The sequence below is a fragment of the Paralichthys olivaceus genome, chromosome 6, assembly GCF_024713975.1.
Source record: "Paralichthys olivaceus isolate ysfri-2021 chromosome 6, ASM2471397v2, whole genome shotgun sequence".
Taxonomy (NCBI): Eukaryota; Metazoa; Chordata; class Actinopteri; order Pleuronectiformes; family Paralichthyidae; genus Paralichthys; species Paralichthys olivaceus.
In genome coordinates, this window is record NC_091098.1 from 4,217,391 (window position 1) to 4,239,492 (window position 22,102).

Here is a 22,102-nt window from a genome sequence, read left to right on the forward strand (position 1 = left end):
GTTCAGGAAGATCAATTGGTCCAAATATAAATCTGCTGCAACAAGTGGTTCAATGGTTTCTGTATAGACAATGTATCTTTGCTATTGATTTCCCTGATGGTTATAATTTTATTCATCAAAACATGCACTCAAATAAAACCTGTAAAAGCTGGGCCAGTTTCAGCTGGCTGGCATTTATTGCAGTTGGACATAGGCCAGTCCCCATAGTTATTATTAAATTATAACTTAGAAAAGTAGTTATTATTACAATATTACATCACTTCTTCAGCAGTTATTACGACATTATTATCCAGTACAAGGTAGTTACTATTACATCATTACATGCAGCATTATTACCAAAACAGTACACTGAAGCCATTTTGAGTTATGACCTGCAGAGGATGTCCAGAGAATTGCGTCCAAACTTTTGTACGTTATGTAATTAATGTATTAATTCCACTGCTGAGATCAACACTACTGGTGTCGGCTCACATCACCAAAAACTCTTTCTCAGTGTTGTTTGAATATCGTAAAATAAACACACAAAATGATGATAAAAAATGCCATTATTAAAAGTATAAATGAAAAAAGATTTCTGGGTGTGATCACAAAATCTCCTGGAAACCACATATAACATATATATGATCAAAATTAGCAAAACAGCATTACAGTTTGGGGAAAAGGTTGACATGTTCTGCACTCTGTATTACTGGTATTACCATATTTCAATTATTGTGTTGAGGTATGAGAAACTCCTAAAAAATCGAAAGGAGTATGAGGATCGTACATGATGACAGATGTGTATATGCATTGAAACTCATAGATCTGGTGACGACACATATAATGTACAAAGCAAGAAATATCTATTTCCAACTGTTTTGCACAAAGGTCGTAACTTGAGAGGGAAAAAAACATTATTATTCTCACAGAAGTATGTGTGCATATGAATCTGTGAGATTTCAGACAGTTTAAAAAGATCTGCAAAGACTATGATTATAAGAGGATCAGAAGACAATGAGAGGAATGGAAAGCATGTTGACACACGTGAGAAGAGGAGAAGACAACAGTGATGTAGTGAATGGATGGATGAGAACTTTTGGGAGCAGGAGGACAAGACCAGCAGGTTACTTCTCTTTTTCAGACAGTAAATTAAATGAATCCATATTTTCATTTATGTTACTGAACATTTACTTGGCTATGTATTTTCTTTTCTTCTAGACTACTTTGGTTTTTGATTATCTATTTTGTGATTTCTTTTTCTTCCAATTTTTTTATTTCATCTTTTAAAAACGTTTGCAAATAACTAAACTAAACTAAAGTCAAACTATATCAAACTAAACAGAGATGCTCCTCTTGACATGGAGGATATCAAGCACTGTTGACTTTGTTATTAAAACAGGATTCATCAGAGGAGTGTGGAATAGATGAGGAACCATTCGGGTCCACACTCCAGTTCGGAAGGTGGCGGTGATGCATCAAGAAGTCGGTTACCAACCACCATCAAATAATCCGAACAAAGAAGACGAGGCAGGAGAAGCAGCGGAGACAGAAGCAGAAGAAGCAGAAGAATCATCTGACAGCGAACAGTGGCGACAAGCACCATGCGTACGCGTAAGAAAAGTTGGGATCAGCGCCGAAGAGAAAGGAAACTAAGAATGCGCGAAGTCATAGCCAATGAAACACCGGAGCAGAGAGAGATCCGTCTGGATCATCTCCGGAGATACAGGAAGCAGGTCAGAGACTCGGAAACACCGGAGGAGAGAGAGGTGCGCCGCGCATACAACCGAGACAAGATGCGACGGGTTCTCGCCAGGAAAAGGAAAGAGAAGATGATCACTGAAGAGCAGCAGCAACCGCAACACGGGAGAAACACACAGCGAGCCAGAGCCTCTGGAGGAGCAGGGCAGAGGGCCACCGGCCAGAGCCGGAGACATGTGCGGCGAACCTGGGAAACACTGGAGGAGGCAGCCGAACGCCTCATGGGTGACCGATGGAAGTACCTGGAGACACTGATGGCTGAGAGGAAGAGCGGGATTTCTGTGGCGGAGGCGTCGGATATGTTCCCGGATGAGATCAGACGAGGCCTCATACATGTTTGCTGTCTGTGTAATCGGTTACTCTTCCAGAAGTGTGAGGCGCAGCTCCCCGAGGTCAAGTTAGAAGACACTGCAGCTGATGGATTCCTACCGGATCAGACAGGCGAGAACTTTGGTAAAACGTCAGACGGCCCCTGTCCTCATCACGACACTGTGCAGTTGTCTGTAGTATAATGTAAAACTTTATTTTTTGCTCATCCTAGAGACACTGCATTGTTGTTGTTGTCTGCTAACTGTTAACATCTTGAATTCAAAAAGTCAGCCCAGGCATCCTGATTTATTTTTTCATGTAAAAGGCTGAACAGGCCTGGACCCATGTTGCACCTGTTTTGTGTCGGAGGGTCACAGGAGCCTGAATTGATGTTGTGCCAAAGACACAACTTTTACCACACGTGAGCTGGATAGTTGGACTGATTTACTGTCGGCTATCAACGAAGGTGAAGCATGAACTGAAAATATAAATCCCATCAGAAGAGGACCGGTGGGGTCAGAAGTCACGGCGGCAGAGAACAGTGGTGAGACTGGATGCAGATCAGCTCACAGGGGCCTGAATCTGATCCCAGTCCTGCTGTGGAGGTCAGAGTGCACAAGATGTCCAGCTTAGAAACAGTGGACCGCAGATACCCTGAACCAAATACACTGAGCAGACTTTCTTTTTGACATTTAGAACTTTGAATTTCCATGAGTTCAAGAATCACAAAAATTGTGTTTTATTGCCAAGCAGGTTTACACATAAAGGTTCACATAAAAGGAATTTGCTGCGGTGTATTTGTGCAAGTATAAATATTAAACATAAATACATAAAAAGTACTATATGCAGAAATAGTTAAAAACGTATGTACTTGTAGATTCAGATTGCTCAAATCATTTTGCTTTGCAAATGTATTGTCACATTCCTTTACTAATAAACACTACTTGATACATTTTCCCATTTTTGGTATTGTGCATGGTCAGAAAGTTGTTATAACATCACACACCGTCCTTACATCAGATGAAGTGATTACTGTATAGGTACTTTTAATACTCGTGTGGACACTGATAATGATAGGCTAAGGGCCGCATTATTTCAAGATTAGACTCCATTGGATTCAGTCTGTGCATAAACTCGCTCATTTTTTAACCACACCCATGACCTTGTTTTGTCATATAGTGTCAAAATGTAACATTTAATAGCTTCCACATAATCCTCTTCTATCAGAGCCTAGTTTAGTAACCTATGATGGGATGTGATGTTCGCCTACATGGCCTTAATTAAAAACTCCTTTCCTAGATGTCTATCTGATACTGCTGTCGCTACATTTAATGAAATGATTCCATTGGCATTTAACTCAAAAGCATGCTTCAATATGACAGGAGTCCTTTAAAAACTAGTTCCACTATCAGTTATCTTGTAGAAAGCACTGCAGACTTGTTACAAGCAGTCTATGGTTACAAGTAACGCTAGACTCCATAGCGCCTCGAAATGAAGCTTGTAAAACATAGGAAATTAGCTTCTTGGTATAATCCCAACAGGCGTGACATCATGAAAACTTGAAAGGAGTGGTGCTCCAACAATTTGATGAAATTCACCTAGCCTGGAAAGATAGTCGGACATATGTGAGAAGGCCCTCTGAAATACCAGAGCTGCCTACTCTGCATTAATAGAGGAAGATAAAAACAGCCCCATGTTTCCCTTCAGAATTATAGCAAGGCTGATGGAGACGTTACTCTATTGAACTCAGTATTCCTCCAACTCTTAACAATGGTTTTATATGTTTCTCTCATGATACGTTTGTAACTATTCAAAACAAAATCACCATCTACCACCTTCAATTGATGCTGATCTCCACTTCAGCTCTCACTTCAGCTCTCTCATCTTCTAAACCAGCAACTTCTCTTTTAGACCTCATTCCAACAAAGCTCCTCAAAGAAATTCTGCCTTTCACAAATAACACTTTACTGAATACAATCAATCCATCATTATCAGGCTATGTCAAAAGTCAAAGTCAGCTTTACTGTCAATTTCTGCAATACATACACAGACATATTGAGGAATTGAAAGTGCTCATACTCTCGGTCTCCCCAGCAACACATATTTAAGTAAAAAACAATAACACTGAATAAAAAACAAGTCTTAATATGAGAAAATATTACAAAAATATTAAAGAAGTATAAGGAGAAGGTATAAATATAAAATATATACTATTTTGTGCAAAAAAGAAGCAAAAACAGTAAACTTTAAGTATGAAATATAAATTATAAACACAAATAACAGAGACAGTGTACCACCAGGCTCGCCGTAATTACATTACATACACTCCTCTGACCTCCCCTTTCTTTCTAAAGTCCCTCACTAATCAGCGGCTTGTGAACAATGATGTTATGGAATCTTATCAGACATGTCTTTAGGAAACAGTATACATAGATATATACATACACCAGTTGTCATCAAGCTAAACAGGAAAGAGAAATTGTAATCAGAAGACTGAAAAAGATCAAGTCAAAATAAGACATACTAAAATGAAGTTATTATTATTATTGGGATTAAACAGGACCCATCAGAGGAAGAATAGGTTAACAATCATTCAGATCCACACTCCAGTCCAGGAGATGGCAGTAATGCACCAAGAAGTTATTGCAACCACCGTGAGAAATGAAAAGAAAAGAAAGAGAACGAAGCCGTATTGACAGGCGATTGAACGGTCACGTCAGACTTCAGTGACATCATCCTCTACCTGAAGCATCGTCTATCGAACGAGCGGAGAGAAGCACCATGCGCACACGGAAGAAAAGTTGGGACCAGCGCCGGAGAGAACGGAAGCTGAAGATGCGAGAAGCCATGGCCAGTGAAACACCGGAGCAGAGAGAGGTCCGCCTGGATCATCTCCGGAGATACATGAAGCAGGTCCGAGCCTCGGAAACACCGGAGCAGAGGCAGATACGCCTCGCTGACAACAGAGACAAGATGCGACGGGTCCGTGCCAGGAAAAGGAAACAGACAGTGACCATTCAGCAACCGCAACACAAGAGAAACACACAGCGAGCCAGAGCCTCTGGAGGAGCAGGGCAGAGGGCCACCGGCCAGAGCCGGAGACATGTGCGGCGAACCTGGGAAACACTGGAGGAGGCAGCCGAACGCCTCATGGGTGACCGATGGAAGTACCTGGAGACACTGATGGCTGAGAGGAAGAGCGGGATTTCTGTGGCGGAGGCGTCGGATATGTTCCCGGATGAGATCAGACGAGGCCTCATACATGTTTGCTGTCTGTGTAATCGGTTACTCTTCCAGAAGTGTGAGGCGCAGCTCCCCGAGGTCAAGTTAGAAGACACTGCAGCTGATGGATTCCTACCGGATCAGACATGCGAGAACGATATCCGACATAGCAGCTGTCCCCATCAGGACACTGTTCAGTTGTGTGTAATATAATGTCCAACTTTTTTTTTTTACTCAGCCTCTAACTGATAATCTATTTAGAATTTTAAAAGTCAGCCCAGGCATCCTGTTGTATCTTTCAACTGAAAGGTTGAACCTTCCACATCAATGAAGAGGAACCACTGTGTTGGATCCATGTTCCATCATCAGAAATAAATCCACACAACTTGTGAACAGGTGTAAGCTAGATAGTTTTGATAGCAGTGCTGTTAGCTATCAATGGACGCACAGCATGAAATCAAATATCCCTAACATCAGAAGAGGACAGGTTCAACAGAGGGACTTGATGCAGATCAGCTCGGAGGGGCCTTTATCAGGCACTTTAGCTGCTGTGGACTTCAGAGCCTACAGGTGGACCGCAGATACCCTGTAAATCAACGAGTGAACCAAAGAGAGTCAGAGGACTTTCTTTTTGACATTTACAACTTGGCTTTACCAGATATGTTAAAGAAGAAAGACTTAAAACCTTGTGTACTTGGAGATTCAGATTGCTCAAATCATTTGTCTTTGTAAATATACTGTCAAATCCCTTTATTAATAAAAGTATTTTATGCCTCCGTGCCAATGACAACCAGTGGCCGGAGGCATTATGTTTTGGATTTGTCCGTACTTCAGTCTGTCCCACTCTTGTGACAGGACATCTCAAGAACAACTTGAGAGAATTTCTAGGTTTTTGTGGTCAAAGGTCAAGGTCACTGACCGCACAAACAATCAATTGACTCAAGTTTCAGAAAGTTATGCACTTAAAGTTAATATTAGTTACTGTATGTGGTGTAGTACACAACAGCAGTTCACAGTATGTTTCTTTCTTACTTGACCATAACATCTTAAGCTCAGCTTGAGGGAATGTTTTTAAAATCCAAACATTCACTTAGACTCAAGGAGAAACTAATGAGAAATTGTTTTTTTTGCACAAATGGTCACTTGGACTGAAGATGTGAAGTGATTAGATCCAGATGACCTCACGTTCCTGTGAATGTGATATATCAGGACTGGCTGTAGAGAATTTCGTTACATCTGGCACCTTTCACTTGGACTCATGGATGACCTAATTAAAATATGGTGTTTGAAGGTCACTGCCACCTCTCAAAACACATTTAGCCTTGTTGTGAATGTGACATGCAGAAACACCTAAAGTCCTGGAGAAAGTTGCTGCTAATCAGCTGCTTCAGAACAATAATGTGTATGAAAACCTTAAGTTACGTTTTAGGGCTCTTCACAGCACAGAGACAGTTGTGGTAAAGTCACAAATTTGATTTATGTGCTTACATCAGGAAACATTGTACATTTCCATTGCTATGAGGATCGATACCCAGTTGTACTTATCAAAAAACCCAGAACAAAGTAACCAACTAATCTTCAAGGATCTTTTAAGGCCATAAAAACCAGAATGACCGGTAATTTGCTCTCATCAAACTCGTACTGAAGAGTTTTACACTTCAGAAATGTAATATCCAATGATATACCTACTCTGGATGGCATCATCCCTGCTGCCAGAGAAACAGCCAGTATTCTGGGAGTTATCTTAGATCCGGACTTTGATTCTCATTAAAGAACCAAGAATTGAGATCAAATTTCTCCTCTATCAGTTTCACTATAATGATTTCCTGTTACATTCAAAGCCCTTAATTATATGGCACCATCATACCTTAAAGAGCTCATTGTACAGTACTAGAACCACAAGAACACTGCGCTCCCAGAATTCAGGCTAACTTGTCGTCCCTAAAGTCTACCAAATTAGAGGGGGAGCCTTGTCTCAGGTCAGCCTTTGGTTAGCTTGCATTCTGCTATAGGCCTAGATTGTTAGGGGACATGACACACACCTTGTCTTTCCAGCTCTCCCTCCTTATCATAATGTCTCATCAACATGTTACTCGCTTGACTTCTCCCCCTGAGTCTTTGTGCTTAATCTTTGCAGATCCACATCGCTGATCGTGATGGTGGACCACGGTGCCAGCTGATTCTGGACTGATTACAACTAGATTGTAACGATATATGCCTTGCCACATATACTGCCATTACTTACCTCACTTACTTCACTATTTTTACAATTGCCATTGCTGCTCCCATGATCATCTTTCAGACTTTATATTTTTGTATAAATACATTCAAAATTAATTCAATTAGTTATTTTGCTGATGCACTTTGTTACAAGCAACATCTGTTAGGCTTCTGTTAATCCTGGGGGGGTTTCCACACTCCTGTTGAGGGTTAAGAACAGGGGCTGAGGCTAATTGTTATTTGTGATTATGACAAATAAAATAAAAAATTAAATTTTGATTAGGTGTTCCTGAGGTCAAGTATTGAAGGGACAGACAACCCAAAACCACAATGCCTCCAGCCACAGCTGATGTTTATAAAATATTTGCCTCAGTGACAATGGAAGTGGTCAGGTCACATTTAAAGCATTTTCTTTAAATCAAACTGTTCAAAGTGGAAAATTGTTCCCACTACACTCACACAGACAGCCAGTGTTTCATTCTCAGTTGATGGTTTTATTGATTGTGAAAAGGAAATCTACAAATGCAGCTTTAGGCCTCCCAGCAGGTCCGACCCCAATCCAAAGGCAAACATCCACTCCACCTGTCCCCGCTGGCCGGGGTTTAAAAGGCAGAACTTCATTAATAAGGAAAGGTGGGAGGGACTCAGTGCTGGACGGCCAATCAACTGACACAGACGGCCATTCTGAACACCACCCAGCTGCTCCAAAGGAAGCTGCTCAAACCTTCCTTTGGGCTGTGTGGGTAGAGCCAGGTGACATTATACATTCATTAACATGACATTAACATCATCCGATTTCCGAAAAAAGTCAAGAAAAACCTCTGCTCCACTTCCCCACTACAAAGCACCCCAGTCTCACGATAAAATATTCAAACACACACACATTCACTCACAATCTTCATGACTCGCTGAATTTGGCAAGATTGATGCGGAATGTTTTCCCTCAAGAATAGTTTCTTATTTAGCATTCAGATAAATTATATAAAGTCACCATGGTTTAAGGGAAAGATGGAAGTGCCGATCTAAATAGAACGGGGAGGGCGAGTACAGCACACCACCCCAATTTACATTTCTTTCCAAAGATGGATCAATATTGTCTGCTGTCCATTTCTTCTCCCACTGGAAAAGATGACAGTGATTTTTGTCTGTGCTCTTAGCAACATGATTGAAAAGGGGACAAGATGGACAGCAACATCACACACACACCCGCACACACACACACACACACAAACAAAGGACCAGTGTCAGTGGAGCGACAGTGTCTATGACAAATTGGGGCTGGGAGAAGGGCTGGTGGAGCTGTTGTCCTGATTTGCTGCCTGGCTTCCTCGTGGTGGGACCTCGATAATGCGGGGCTTGTCAATGATGCGAGCATGGCGGTCGCCTTTCTCTACGATCCCAATTATCCACGCCCCTGAACCTCCAGCTCCGGAGCTCTGGCTCTTCATCTCGGAACAAAACTTGGCTGCCTGCTCCCGAGGTAGACACACCAGCAGCCCACCTTGAGTAATGGGGAGGAAAAGAGATTTTATGTCAATATATAGATTATCACTTCAACCATTCACATCAAAGTTAAAATCAGCTTTGTGGGAAAAAAAATACATTGTTCACATGGTCATTGAAAGACAAGACAACATTTATTTCATACCAGAAGTCTCTGCTGATGTGCCCTGAATCAGGTTGAACAGGTTGCCACAGGCTTTACTGATAGCAGTCATCTTGGCTATGATCGGCAGGTTGTGGATGACAAAGGCCACCTCATTTCGTTGCTGTGCCGCCAGGTTGTTGGCGTGCCCCAACAACCCGAAACCTGTCACGTCTGTTGCAGCGTGGGCCTGGAACTTGTGCATTAGGCCTGCCGCTGGAGACACAAACATGAATATGAGCCGGATTGCACAAAAAGTCGACCAAATCTAAGGAAACAATGGTAGGGCCAGTAATGTTCAATTTATTATTTACCATTATGTGTGAATTCAGATATGAGGGCCTAACAGAACAGCTGTAAATGAAATGATGAATACATTGTCATGTGCAGTGAGCACTGCAGGACATACGGATCAAAGTGCAGTGTACCTGTGCGGTTAAGTGTTGCCATGGAGAACATGGCTTCCTGATAGGCCTCTTTTACTTCCTCTTTGGTGACAACTAGTTTGATCTTGTTCCACCTTTCAGGCTGATGAGAGGTACAGATAATGAAAATGTCATCATTTCATGACAATGATCAAGATATTGTTGGTGTAAACAGAATAGAGTAGCTAACCTGATCCAGCCACTGGTGAGCATTCACAGCCACTTGCGTCCCCAGAGGTTTAGTAAGGACCAAGACGTCCCCTGGTACTGCACCATCTGGCCTGGAAAAAAAACAAACGGGAAACATTTGCATTGTGACAAAACTTGTTTAAAAAAAAAAGTCCATATGCAAATGATTATCAATATGCAAGTTAGTATTTTTTTGGTATTATAAGACAAAATCTACATTTTCCACTTTCCAGCTGTTTATTTGAAAAAACAACTTTATTTTCTTGTACAATGCAATAATATCTACATTCTCAGAAGTTCAAACTTTATTTAAGGTATCTTAAATGACCCTAATAGAGATTTACGACCCTCTAGTAAACCAAGAGGAGAAGAAGAAGAATGGCTCCTTCCTGTTTTCTCTTCAGGTTCATACAGCCGTGATGTGCTGCTGTTCCATGTGAAGTCACCTTTACAAAGTTTGCAGCTAACCGTCTCTAATGGTTTTAATGTAAATGATTTCACAGTTTTGACAACTTGTCTCTGCTGCATCTTGGCTCCGCCATTTTTTAAACGTTAACTCCTGAGAGGAGACGCGTTTTCACGTGAGCTGAACAAAGCACGGGATTGGTTGGTTTACAGCCCTAACCTCAGGAGATGTGTGTACCGTGCATTATAACAAACCTGACGAATCGATTACTAAATTAGTTGCCAATTTTTATAATCGATTTAATCGTTTAGTTGCTGGAGCCCTAGTGGACACTGTACCTTCTATGTGCTGGCTGACATGAATGATCAACTAGATTCTGTTAGGGGCTTATAAAATGCATTCAGGGAAGAGAAAGACTGAAGTTGGACTACATGAGACAACACATTTTTTTAATTTTAAATAGGTCTTTAAAAAAATCTTTTTTTAAAACTTACATGAAAAAAACATAAATTAACTCAGATCATTGAAAAAGGGATTATTTAATCCACACCATATGTGTATGACTCACATGATGAACTCGTTCGGCTGGCAGACGACTGATGCTACTCCTCCTACAATGATCCAGGGGTTGATTACAGTCTGGCCACCTGTCACAGAAGTACCCCCCTCCTCTGCTGCATCACGAAACCCTTGAATCATCAGCGGCATGACTCGCTCACGATCCTGTGTGATACACGTACATACAGACTGCATTGAATCATGACAAGAGATCTGAGAGACATCAACATATGTACCTGTGACATTAATAGAGGATAAACAAGAGTGGCAAAAAAAGAATGAAAAGATTTTTGGCGTTCGGCCTTGAACACACTACCTTGTCATTCATCTTCTGGCTGACGCTCAGCAGCATCAGCATGTTGTCACATTCTGTAATACCCATGGCGTAGAGATCACTGAGGACGTTAGCACAAGCTATCCTGCCCTGAGAGACAAAAAAAAAGAGACGGAGAGAGAAAGGGAGAGAGACAGAGAGCAAAAAATGGTCAAGAGTTTTGTCACCGTTTCTGTATCTGACAAATTTTCAATTTTGAGTCAGGTTGGAACCCAATCTTTCTGTCTCACCTCCTGAATTATATACCATCTTTTCCTTTCTACTATTATCAGGTGCACTGCTTATCTAATAATGGTACCAGCATTGAGACAAAATGTGAAGAGCTGCACACACACAACATAACCTTTGATTTAAACTTACGCACATGCCCACACACCCACACACACACAGCATAAATATGTATGTAAAAAATTGTCATTGCACCTAATTATTTCATTTAAGAGTACACATGCTTGTTGGGAAAGCAGTGCAGAACCCTGAGTAACCAAGTACAATGTTACATAATGAATAGTAAACATGCATTCTCATGATCATATACACATTCACACTAAAGGTGATTTTGAAATGCACATGCCAAAGTCTAACTGTGAGGCCGTCTGTTGCTTGGTTTCAAATGAATCAGTAATGCAGTGAGTGTCTAGTCAAGGTTCGTTTGTGACACATTCCGATCTGAATTAGTTTTTCACAAGCTTATGAGTGGGCTGATATTTTTTCCTGTAGTAATTGTGCAAGCTTCCCTGTTTTTGTGTTTAGTATATATCTAACAGGTGATAGCGCTAAAGAGCAGCAGCCCGGTGTTGCCTCCCAAATCCTCATAGAGACACACGAGGGGCTAATGCAGGGAAACACCAGCCAGTGACTCACCATCATGTAGGGATCCTCCACCAGAGGGTAGAAAAAGTCTGTGGTCTGGACTAGTGAGAGTCCTCCATGTCTCAGGGGAATCACACAGCAGTCCATCCCTACACCTGCAAACACACCACAGTGAGGAGGAGGAGGAGGGAGACAAGTGATGACAATGCAACAGCCTCGCATAACTATCTATTTCAAGTGTGAAGAGTGAGAATACTTCTTCTGTAGTACTTGAGCTGTATGTGTGTTGTTTACTAAAGGTAGTATTGATTACAGGACAGATTTCAGGGACTGCATTGTGTGAAGGGTAGGGGGTACTTACTCTTCACCTGTAAAGACTTGGATCTAAGCGCACCATCAGAATCGGGTTTACAGATACAAGGAATATGCTGTAGTACATTTGTGGCAAGTATAAATCAAAAAAATAATAATAGGAAACAAAAATGAAATATAAAAAATACTATAAGCACCAGAGGAGGCATTGCGCAGTGTGTTGTCAGTGTCTTCACTCAGGCTTGTCACACTCACTTCCTAGAAGTGCTGGATCACGAACATGACCTTTGAACTCCATTTACCAACTCTACTGTCATGAATTAGTTCTGCTGAATCATGCTTACACATTAGTAACTCGACGACTCACAGGACTCGTGTCCTCTTCTCGTGCTCGCTTTTATTTGTCATTACCATTTAGGAAGTAGCTTAGCCACAGTGTATTTAGTTTAAGTATACACGTGTCTAATAAGTGTGGGTAATTAAAGGACTGGTTATATGACCCCATAGCTGTCAAGTGAGCCGCAATTAGTTAACGTAAGCTAGCAGGGTTAGCTGCGGTCCCGCTAGCTAATTGACGCGAACCAGCGGCTCTGACAGGGTGTGCGGGGTAGCGAGCTCTGCTAACTACGAATTCGATCCTCACCGAGCCGGGGGCCGGGCAACTGTTGGACGAACTCCGATGCTTGGTCCTCGGCCTTCCGCGTCTGGTCAGCCCGGTCCGGCTCCAGTCCCGCCAGGAGTTTGAGCAGAGCCTCCTGCGGGACCTTGCAGCCTCATCCCTTCAGGTCCGAGAAGGCTGTGAGACGGAACCCGCGCTCCAGGCCGTGCTCCTCGGGTTTGAAAGGCTTGTATCCCGGGGGGAAACAGCCATCAGACCCAACAACCTCCGACGAGGCCGGCGGGGAAATGGAACCTGACATGTTTGCCTCAACGCCACCTCAGACACGCGGCGTCAGTCCCCGGAGTCTGGCGAATACAGACGCGACGGTGAATGGAGCGTGTGTCCGACGAAGGAAATGTGAAGCCAACGCAACTTCCTGTTGGGACATTCACCGTGTAAATCCACAGTGTATGAAATTCACAAAGGCATCATTACACAACCCTTCCATAATACACTAACATAAGACTTTGAATTGTAGTATATTATATTAAATTAAATTAAATGTAACCCATAGCGAAGGCATCGTCGTCAGAGGCACAGGAGCAAACGTCTTATTTTGAAGGAGAACTTGACAACTCTAGTTTCCTGCGTGTCGCTGTTTGACTTGACGCAGCTCAGGACGGATGGACTGGTTCTTAAATAAAGACACATAGAGACAAAGTAGAATCATAGAGCACAAAAAGACAAGCCGGACACTGTCTACTTCCCGTGGGGTGTCAGTGAGCAGTCTTTTTTTGTTTAAATATACACTTTACAATATATGGCAATTCACTTGTGTCATATATAAGCTCTAAATAGAACCGAACACATAATGAATACAACTGTGGAACTTCAGTACAGTCAAGTGAGTGTAAACTGCCTCGCTCCCAGACAGAAGATCATCTAGCTTTTTTCATTCAAATGAAGTGCGATTTTAATGAGAAAAGCTTTTAAAGCCCAGTCCTAATTCCAACATCAAAACGTTCAGCTAATGAGAGACATATTTGTGGAGTGGGCTGGGCAGAGAGGAAGAGGAAGACACAGTAGATGGTGGTAATGCCCGGCCCAGGTAAAAACCTGACCGCAACATGATGAATGAGTCCCCCCTCTTCTTAGCTCCCAAGAACCACCAGAAACAAATGATTGCAGCCTGTTTAAAGGTTTATTTAATTTGTATTGCTTCGTTTGCTTTGTGGGTCAACACCAAAACAACAAACAAAAAATAACCTATATGTGAGCAACCTTACCTTCTTAAATTAAAGACACAAAAAGACAAGTTACTAACCTAAATCCTAATCCAAAAACAAGAGAAAACAAGGGTTAAACAAAAATGCTACCCACCCCTATCAAACAGGGCTGGTACATCAAGTAACAGATCTTAACACATCAACACAAGTATTATTCTGGCTGGCAGTTGCAGGAGGAGAGACCATAGGAGCTGGGGGAAGCCAGCCTCAAACTTGCAAACCTGCAAACTTGGAGGCTGGAACCAATCAGCTCCCTGGAAACAAACCTACACAATAATTCAATCAGGAAGGTGAGAGATCCACAACAAAGGCACAGTAGATTAAAGAAAATACGTAAAGGACATTTGTATGACCTTAGTCGTACCACATCACATTCCTTTGATCCTTTCAAGAATAACAAAGATCTATAAATCAAGACAGGTCAGCATTCATCACATTTTGGCATACTTTCAGTATGTAAATGCTTCTACTCACACAACTTTTTGTTAAAATGCAACCAAGCAACTATTGAACTCAACGTTATGTCCTAGCATGGACAATAAGAAAACCAAGAGGAAGGAGAAGAGACATCCACAGGTGGTCAATGTACATACCTTTATGAAACCAACCATCACTTACTTGCAGAAAATACAGCCATCCTCTGAGATAAGGTCATCCATGTCTCCTGATTGTAAGAGCTTTTGGGATTATTTGTTTATTTTTTATTAAATACTGAGATTATGGTATTTTCTGTTAGAAAACAAGAAAAAACATATGTTCTCCCTATGTGCAGATGTTATGAGGAATTTCAAGAAACACCTGACAAAATATGAGCAGAAAGAAATCCTGGATTACCAACAGGTGTGGCACATAGGAAAGCAGGCCACAAAGATTGATCCCCGAACCCATCAGTTCAACTCTGGCTATGACACTAAGAAAGGAATCTACAGAGTGGTAAGTGCTTAAGTCTTTACTCTACAGAGAGCTTTAGAATCAAAATTGTTGTTTTACAATGATTGACATCCAATATCATCCCTTCTAAAAGAAATATATATAAATCATTATTGATTTATTTTTTCCGCCGAGATATAAATTTAATTTTGATAAAGCTTTAAACCTTTTAATCCACAGGTCATCAATGACCACTTGGCCTACCGCTATCAAATCTTGGAAGTGCTTGGGCAATGCTTCTCGGGACAGGTCCTCAAATGCATGGACCACAAGCCCAAGCGGCTTGTGGTCATCAAGGTCATTAGAAACAAGGACGGGTAAGATTTTCACGGACCAAGCCATGAGGATAAAAATCATACTTATAAGAATGTACTTAATGTCGTCTAATGGTTTTTCAGTGTTCATGAGGTGGCAATGCCCGAAACTGACATTTTGAAAGCTGTGCAACAGTTTAACAGGAATAACTCAGCAAACAACGTCCATATGAAGGAGAAATTCTACTTCCGCAGTCACCTGTGCATCACTTTTGATCTGTTTCTGTAAGTTCAGAATACACATTCTGTTTGATTTCAGTGTTCTCTTAGCAGGAAAAATATTTATATATTATTAGGCAGAATCCTGAATAGCAATTGGATTGTTGAGATTAAAGCTAACCTCTCACATTCATTTTCAGCGAGGACCATTATGAATCAAGCTACACCAACAAAAATCAACTCACAGAAGAAATGATGAAAAAATACACCATGGACATTCTGAAATGTCTAGAGCTGCATAGAGAGAAGATTGTCCTGCATGACCAAAAACCGGTAGGCATAACACCTCAGAAGATTCTGCAGTTATTTTAACCACACTTCAAATTATTCTAGATAAAATTTTCTTGACCAGTACAATAATATTTAAAATTAATGATAACCATATGCCATATATATAGAATTTCTATATGATTAAAGCATCTTTCAAATTATTCTTATGGCATGGGTTTGTGTTTTTTGAGAAAATGAGATACATGTGTGGCGTATGCGTTCTATATCTCATTGTCAAAGCAAGGGGGGGGGGCATTGTGGTACATTTTGACTAGTGGAGGAAGCAAAGCTGTTAATTGTCCAACATAACATAATTTCCAAAATTTGACACGTAAAAGTTTTACTTCTTTCCGTCATATATTTCCAACTTGATTCAGCAGTTCAGCATTCACACCGCATTTTTTTTATCAGGAAATTCATATTTTATTTGTATTTCTATGTCACTGTATGTTTCTACTCTTTCTCCACTATTGTGGAAGTGTTACACACATTCCCTATGTTTTTGTTCACAGAAATGTATCTTCATAATTGGCAATGGGACAGTATTGAACTCAAAGTCTAATGCCAAAGACAATGTCTACCACACTGAACTTACAGTCCTACCATCACAAGCCGAGGGTGCTCAGAAAACCCATAGGGATTTAAGACAAAAACAATCTGCCCTGCTCAGTGACCAGCAGAAGTGCGACAAGACATCCTCTGTCAAAAAATCAGGTGTCATGTCTTCTGAATGTAAGAGCTTTTTGGATAGTTTGTTTGGATGTCTACCGAGTTTAGTCTTTTCTGATTTCCTTGTGAGAACGTGAGAAAAAAAAGAGATACGTTTTCCCCATGTGCAGATGTTCTGGGAAATCTCATTCAATATCTGACAAAATATGAGAAGAAAGAAATCCAGGACTATAAACAGGTGTGGTATGTGGGAGAGGAGGTCAAAAAGGTTGATGATGCCTCCCAAACCGAACAGTTCAACTATGGCTATGACACTAAGGAAGGAATCTACATCGCAGTAAGTGCTTAAGTCTTCACTCATAGGAGTAGATATTAATCATCATTGGTTTATTTTTGGCTTATATATGTACATGAACTTCTGATAAAGCTATTACTTTTTAATCCACAGGTCATCAATGACCACTTGGCCTACCGCTATCAAATCCTGGAGGTGCTTGGGCAAGGCTTCTCTGGACAGGTCCTCAAATGCATGGACCACAAGACTGATAAGCTTGTGGCCATCAAGGTCATTAGAAACCAAAAGAGGTGAGATTTTCACAAACTGAGGCATAATGATAAAAATCATCAGTGATAAGAATGAGACATTAATTAAAATCTTGTGGATGTTTCTTTTAACAATAGTGTTTTACATTAAGTGTTTCACACTGAAACACATTTACAAGTTTTTTCTGAGTGCTCTCAAGTGCATCTTGTGTTCTTCATGTGGTTGCAGCTCAGTATAAGGTGGGTGATGGAATTGTATCTAAATGTTTTCACACTCAGACTTGGAACTATCCCTTACAATAATCAGCACTCCCTTGATTTCTTGATGGTGTGATTCTCGTAGAAATATTTCCTCTTCTTTGTTTTTGGTGTAACATATTGAGGTGCTTTGCGTTCAACTGTGTTGCCGTGCAATCTTTTATATCTTTTTGTCAATGGTTGATAGCATACTTGTCTCTGCTCCAGTGAAGCCTTCCTCCAATGTTTCTCCAAGGCCCTTTTCTCCACAAGCCATTCTATTTCATGTTGCCTTTTTGGAGGGGCTGTTGTTTTTAATTCCCTGCATCTTTTGAAACAAAACTTTCTATCCTGTAGTTGTAGATAAGGTCACATGATCTTTCCAGAGCTGTCTTTGCTGGTCAATGAAACACATCCAAAAGGTTTTTCAGGTCCTTATTTACTGTTGTCCCATCATCATTGTTGCTTGACTTCAGCCACATCACTTGTGGTCTCTGGCGTTGTATCCTTCTCTCTGTAGCAGTGTGTGTGTCTGACTTTGTACCTGATTAGACTCAATTTTTTCCCCCCAAGCCATTTGGTGTCAAATTGTATAATTTCAGGGTGCGTTATCACCAGTATCTGTTGATTAATTAAATAGTGTGAAACTATGGAAAAGAACAAATGTGTATTGCAGTACTCAAGTGTGTGTATGCATGGCTCCTCGTTCCCAGCAAAAAACCCATAATATCACTCTTATAGAAATGTTTCTGGTGTTTATTATACTTCAAATGATTGTTTTACATGCAGTTACGCATATTACTTACTGTGGTGTGATGATTTTTCAGCGTTTACAATGCTGTATTGCCTGAAGTGAGGATTCTAGAAGCCCTGCAAAGGTTTGACAAGGATAACTCAGCCAACATCGTCCATATGAAAGAGAAATTCATCTTCCGCGGTCACCTGTGCATCACTTTTGATAACTTTCTGTAAGTTATGAATACACATTATGTTTGCTTTCATTGTTCTCTGGGGAGCAGGGAAATACTATTATTAGGCTGAATTCTGGATAGCAGAACAGATTGTTGAGATTAAAGCTAACCTCTCGTGATTATTTTCAGTATGGACCTTTATACATTGCAACAAACCAACAAGGGTCGAGTAACAAAGAAAGAGCTGAAAAAATACACCATCGAAATCCTGAAATGTCTAGAGCTGCTTAAAGAGAAGAATATCGTCCATGGTGACCTTAAACCGGTAAGCCTAACACCTCAGAATACTTTATTTTAGCTACACTTTAAATTAGTCTAGATTAAGTTTCCTTTACCAGAGCAATATTTTTTTAGTTACTGGCCTAACTGTGTGCATGTAGAATTTATATGATTATAGCAGCTTTAAAATGATTGATGGCTTGGGTTTGTGTTTGTGGGAAAATAAGACACATAAGTAAGGTGCATGTCCTGTGTCTTCATGTCAAAGCCTGTGGAGAAAGCATTGTGGTATATTATGACCACTGGGGGAAAGCAAAGCTATATATGTATTTTAAAATGTATCAGTTATTTGTGTATGATTTTTGCATTGCATTTCCTCACTAAAGTGACCACGTAGATACACCAAACAACAACAAAGTCTTGTTACATGACCATAGAGGGACAAAAACATGTCGATTTCAATTATGATGTAGAGAGATTCAAAAAGAGCACAATGACATGCAAGTGACTGGGTAGCTTTTGATATGACTCTCGTAACTGTCCATGATTATAAAATAATAAATTAATAGTATCTACATGTTATTTTTCAGGAAAACGTGCTGATCTACAAAAAGGATGGTGAGACGCATGTAGCTGTCGCTGACTTTGGAGGGAGCTACTATGTGACAAGAGAAGGTAGCTGGAAGATTTCATTTTAACAAAGTCACATGATTAAAAAAATAATTGCAGGCATTGCTTGCAAATATTCTAGCAAAGACAATTCAGAACACATTAACACTCACATTTTTAATGTCTTTATCGCTAAACAGATAGACCTCGTGTGTTCACTAAGGCATTTATGTCTCCGGAGCTGCTCCTTGGCAAAAAGTGTGAGTCACCAATGGACATGTGGAGCCTGGGCTGCATCATCGCAGAGCTTCACTGTGGTGTCCGTCTTTTTAATGGATGTGACCATCCATGTGTCTTTGCAATGATAATGGAGGTAATGTTTATCATCAAATAATGCTGCCTTCATCAAATTCAAATTGTCGTCAAATTTTTAATATAGATGTAACTGTTACAAATGATTAAATGTAAATTCCTGCAGGTGCTGGGTCTCCCTCCTATGGGGCTGCTAGTCGGAGCCCCCAAAAGAAAAAACTACTTTGGTGAGCAAAAACATTTTAGACTTTGACCTTCTTGTTTTACACATACTGTTCTCAGCAGTGCAGGGCATTGTAACTCACCTGTCAAATTGTCTTGGTTATGCAGATTCTAATGGTATCCCATACATAAGAAAATGCAGAATCGCTCTGGCCACAAAGCTGGCCACTAGGAATAATAATTTCATCAATTTCATCGAGCGCTGCCTTGAGTAAGTACACTCTCTCAGAAACACTCATGAGAAGTATGGACCTATGAGAGGCGTTGTCTGCATCCATGCATGGTTATGAATTATGTTGGGCTACTTATTTGTGCAATTATGTTGTTTTCATGAGGAGAAAAAAAAGCTCTGATTGTGTAGTCACACTCATTGAACTGAAACAAAACTGTATTATTCCTGGCTTTCTGAACCAAAAGAGCTGCCAATATACCTAACTCTGTTTAGAATTCTTGATAGTTTAAATGTTTCCTCACTTAAATTTCGGAGATAAACTCTAAAGTCTTTTTAACTGATCTACATGTCAGCATTTCTTGGTCCTGATTTTGACAATTAAAACTGCGACTAACACACTTCTCACAGGAGATTGTACCCAATCACCAAAATTATATCGAGTAAGAACAGATGTTCGGGTGAAGAGTGATAATCAAAGTGTCACCATTCTCTCTGTTCAAAGTCAATACCATCAAACTAATTTTAAAGTTGCTATTTTAAGGTTAAACAGTTGCATAAATTATGTAAATATAGCATGCTTTATTTACATATGTTAGATTTATATATATATTTACTATATAGGTTAGGGTCACACACACACATATTAATTATATATATATATATATATATATATATATATATATATATATATTATGTGTATGTGAGTGTGTGTGTGTGTGTGCGTGTGTGTGTGTAGAACTGAATTAATTTGTTAATTTTTCAAAATTAAGGATCTCTTCATAACATGCATTTTTCTCATTATTTAGATATGATCCAAAATGGCGCATGACACCAAAGCAGGCCTTGCAGCATCCATGGATTCATGAAAGCTCCGAATGTGCAACTAGCAGCGGCGGCGGGGGGGTGGGGGGACAAGCAGGGTCTTAAGCTTCTCCTGTCAAAGGCTGCGCCCCCCTCTTTGCCCCCCCTCCCCTTGAAATAATTATGGATTAAAAACTATAACATGAATAAATTGCCTATACAAACATTTTCAAAAAGCAGGGTGTGTGTGTGTGTGTGTGTTAGTTTCAGCGGAGCCCAGAGGAGAAGAAGATGGGAAGACAGGAGTGGAGAGTGGAGGAGAGAGGAAGACAGGAGTCTGTTAAATATGCTTGTGTTATTCTATGATAAACATTTAGTAACGTGCATTTCACAATATGTAGTGTATTAGTCTGGGATCAGTAAATCTATATCTATTACAGTATTATTTGTTTGGCAAAGATCTATAGGTTTCAGTCCCATGAAATCTAGAGCTGATATTCATGGTCCCAACTATGATTTTGTTAGGATCCACGAGGGATCGGACCCCAGAACAGAACCAGACAGTCTTTAAAGAATAAACAAAGTTTATTCACAATAAACACGATATGATACACATGAGATAATGCAGGAGGAGCAGGCGGGGGGGGGGGGGGGTGGTCCAGAGAATGGAGGGAATGAATCCGGGGGTGAGGCAGGAGGGAGGTAGAATGGTACTGCTGTGGTAGGAGTCCAGCGAACTGACGGCCGACAGGAGTGGATGGTGAGCCAGGGTTGATATACTGCAGGGGTGATTGAATGATGAGGTATAGGTGAGCCAGCTTCTGGACTCCAGGCCACGCCCACGGGACAAACCAACAGAAAGACAAAACAGGGAGAAACCACAGGAGACACAAGGAAGGGGGAAACACAGGGAACACACTGGGAAACATGCCACTGGAGGAGGAACCATGACATGTTATTCTTAGGACTGTGATGATTTCTGCCTTTTCACCAGTAGATTAAAGTTTTTACTTAAACAATGAAGCATCATCATCAACAAAATATCTAGGCACTAATTATATGACACACATTTATATTATCTCCAGACTTTGGTCACGGCCTGACTTTTCTTGTAGTGCCAGCAGCAGGTCAAAATTAGACTTAGTCCAGTACTTTGGTGTTTTACCAAATATTGGAAATTCACATCAGTGATGAGCATGTTGACTATAGCATTAGCGTTGCTGTACCTGTGTCTCCAGAGCAGGATTGTCATTGCAGTATAGAACTATCATGTTCATTTACCTTCTTCCTGTCCACTTCCACACAGGTGCCTCAAGCAACAACATCCTGCCCTGTTGAAAAGAAAGAAAAGGACTGTGCAATGGTCATCAATCAATTTGGATGAACCAGGGGGTTTAGATCTGCTCACTCGCTTGCTTCATTCTTTCTCCCACCTCTCCTGTACCCATTTTTATCCTTTCAGCTCAACTGTTTGAGGCAGGTGGCTTCTTCACACCTTGGTGTGAAACCTGCCCCTGGACCCAACATCTGACTACTATTGGTCACTTTGTGCCTCAA

General features: G+C 40.8%; 2 protein-coding genes and 1 long non-coding RNA gene across 3 annotated transcripts; 2 read left to right on the top strand and 1 right to left on the bottom strand.

Moving 5' to 3' along the window:
• The first annotated feature begins 1,427 nt into the window (after positions 1-1,427).
• On the top strand, positions 1,428-6,082 carry LOC138410476 (uncharacterized). The gene is made up of 2 exons (XR_011243183.1): positions 1,428-2,684; positions 5,839-6,082. It is a non-coding gene; the product is annotated as an uncharacterized lncRNA (long non-coding RNA).
• A 1,879-nt stretch (positions 6,083-7,961) lies between these two features.
• Positions 7,962-13,410, bottom strand: sephs3 (selenophosphate synthetase 3). The gene is made up of 8 exons (XM_020089468.2): positions 12,814-13,410; positions 11,910-12,013; positions 11,028-11,135; positions 10,722-10,876; positions 9,749-9,839; positions 9,562-9,661; positions 9,137-9,349; positions 7,962-8,989 (listed from the first exon to the last, which is right to left on the bottom strand). The coding sequence occupies exons 1-8, from the start codon at positions 13,088-13,090 to the stop codon at positions 8,751-8,753; spliced, it is 1,287 nt and encodes a 428-aa protein (XP_019945027.1). The 5' UTR covers positions 13,091-13,410; the 3' UTR covers positions 7,962-8,750.
• Positions 13,411-14,479: 1,069 nt separating this feature from the next.
• Positions 14,480-20,784, top strand: LOC109630600 (dual specificity tyrosine-phosphorylation-regulated kinase 4-like). The gene is made up of 15 exons (XM_020088863.2): positions 14,480-14,727; positions 14,830-14,990; positions 15,168-15,304; positions 15,386-15,526; positions 15,661-15,793; positions 16,303-16,522; positions 16,630-16,796; positions 16,908-17,044; positions 18,067-18,207; positions 18,340-18,475; positions 19,020-19,104; positions 19,239-19,411; positions 19,517-19,577; positions 19,681-19,783; positions 20,551-20,784. Exons 1-15 carry the CDS (start codon positions 14,589-14,591, stop codon positions 20,669-20,671), a joined length of 2,055 nt encoding a protein of 684 aa, XP_019944422.2. The 5' UTR covers positions 14,480-14,588; the 3' UTR covers positions 20,672-20,784.
• Positions 20,785-22,102: the final 1,318 nt, after the last annotated feature.

Coding starts and splice junctions, on each gene's coding strand:
- LOC109630600 (XM_020088863.2), top strand. CDS start 14,589: ATGGACAATAAGAAAACCAAGAGGAAGGAGAAGAGACATCCACAGGTG. Junction 14,728..14,829: donor GTCATCCATGTCTCCTGATT/GTAAGAGCTTTT, acceptor CCCTATGTGCAG/ATGTTATGAGGAATTTCAAG. Junction 16,523..16,629: donor AGGTGTCATGTCTTCTGAAT/GTAAGAGCTTTT, acceptor CCCCATGTGCAG/ATGTTCTGGGAAATCTCATT.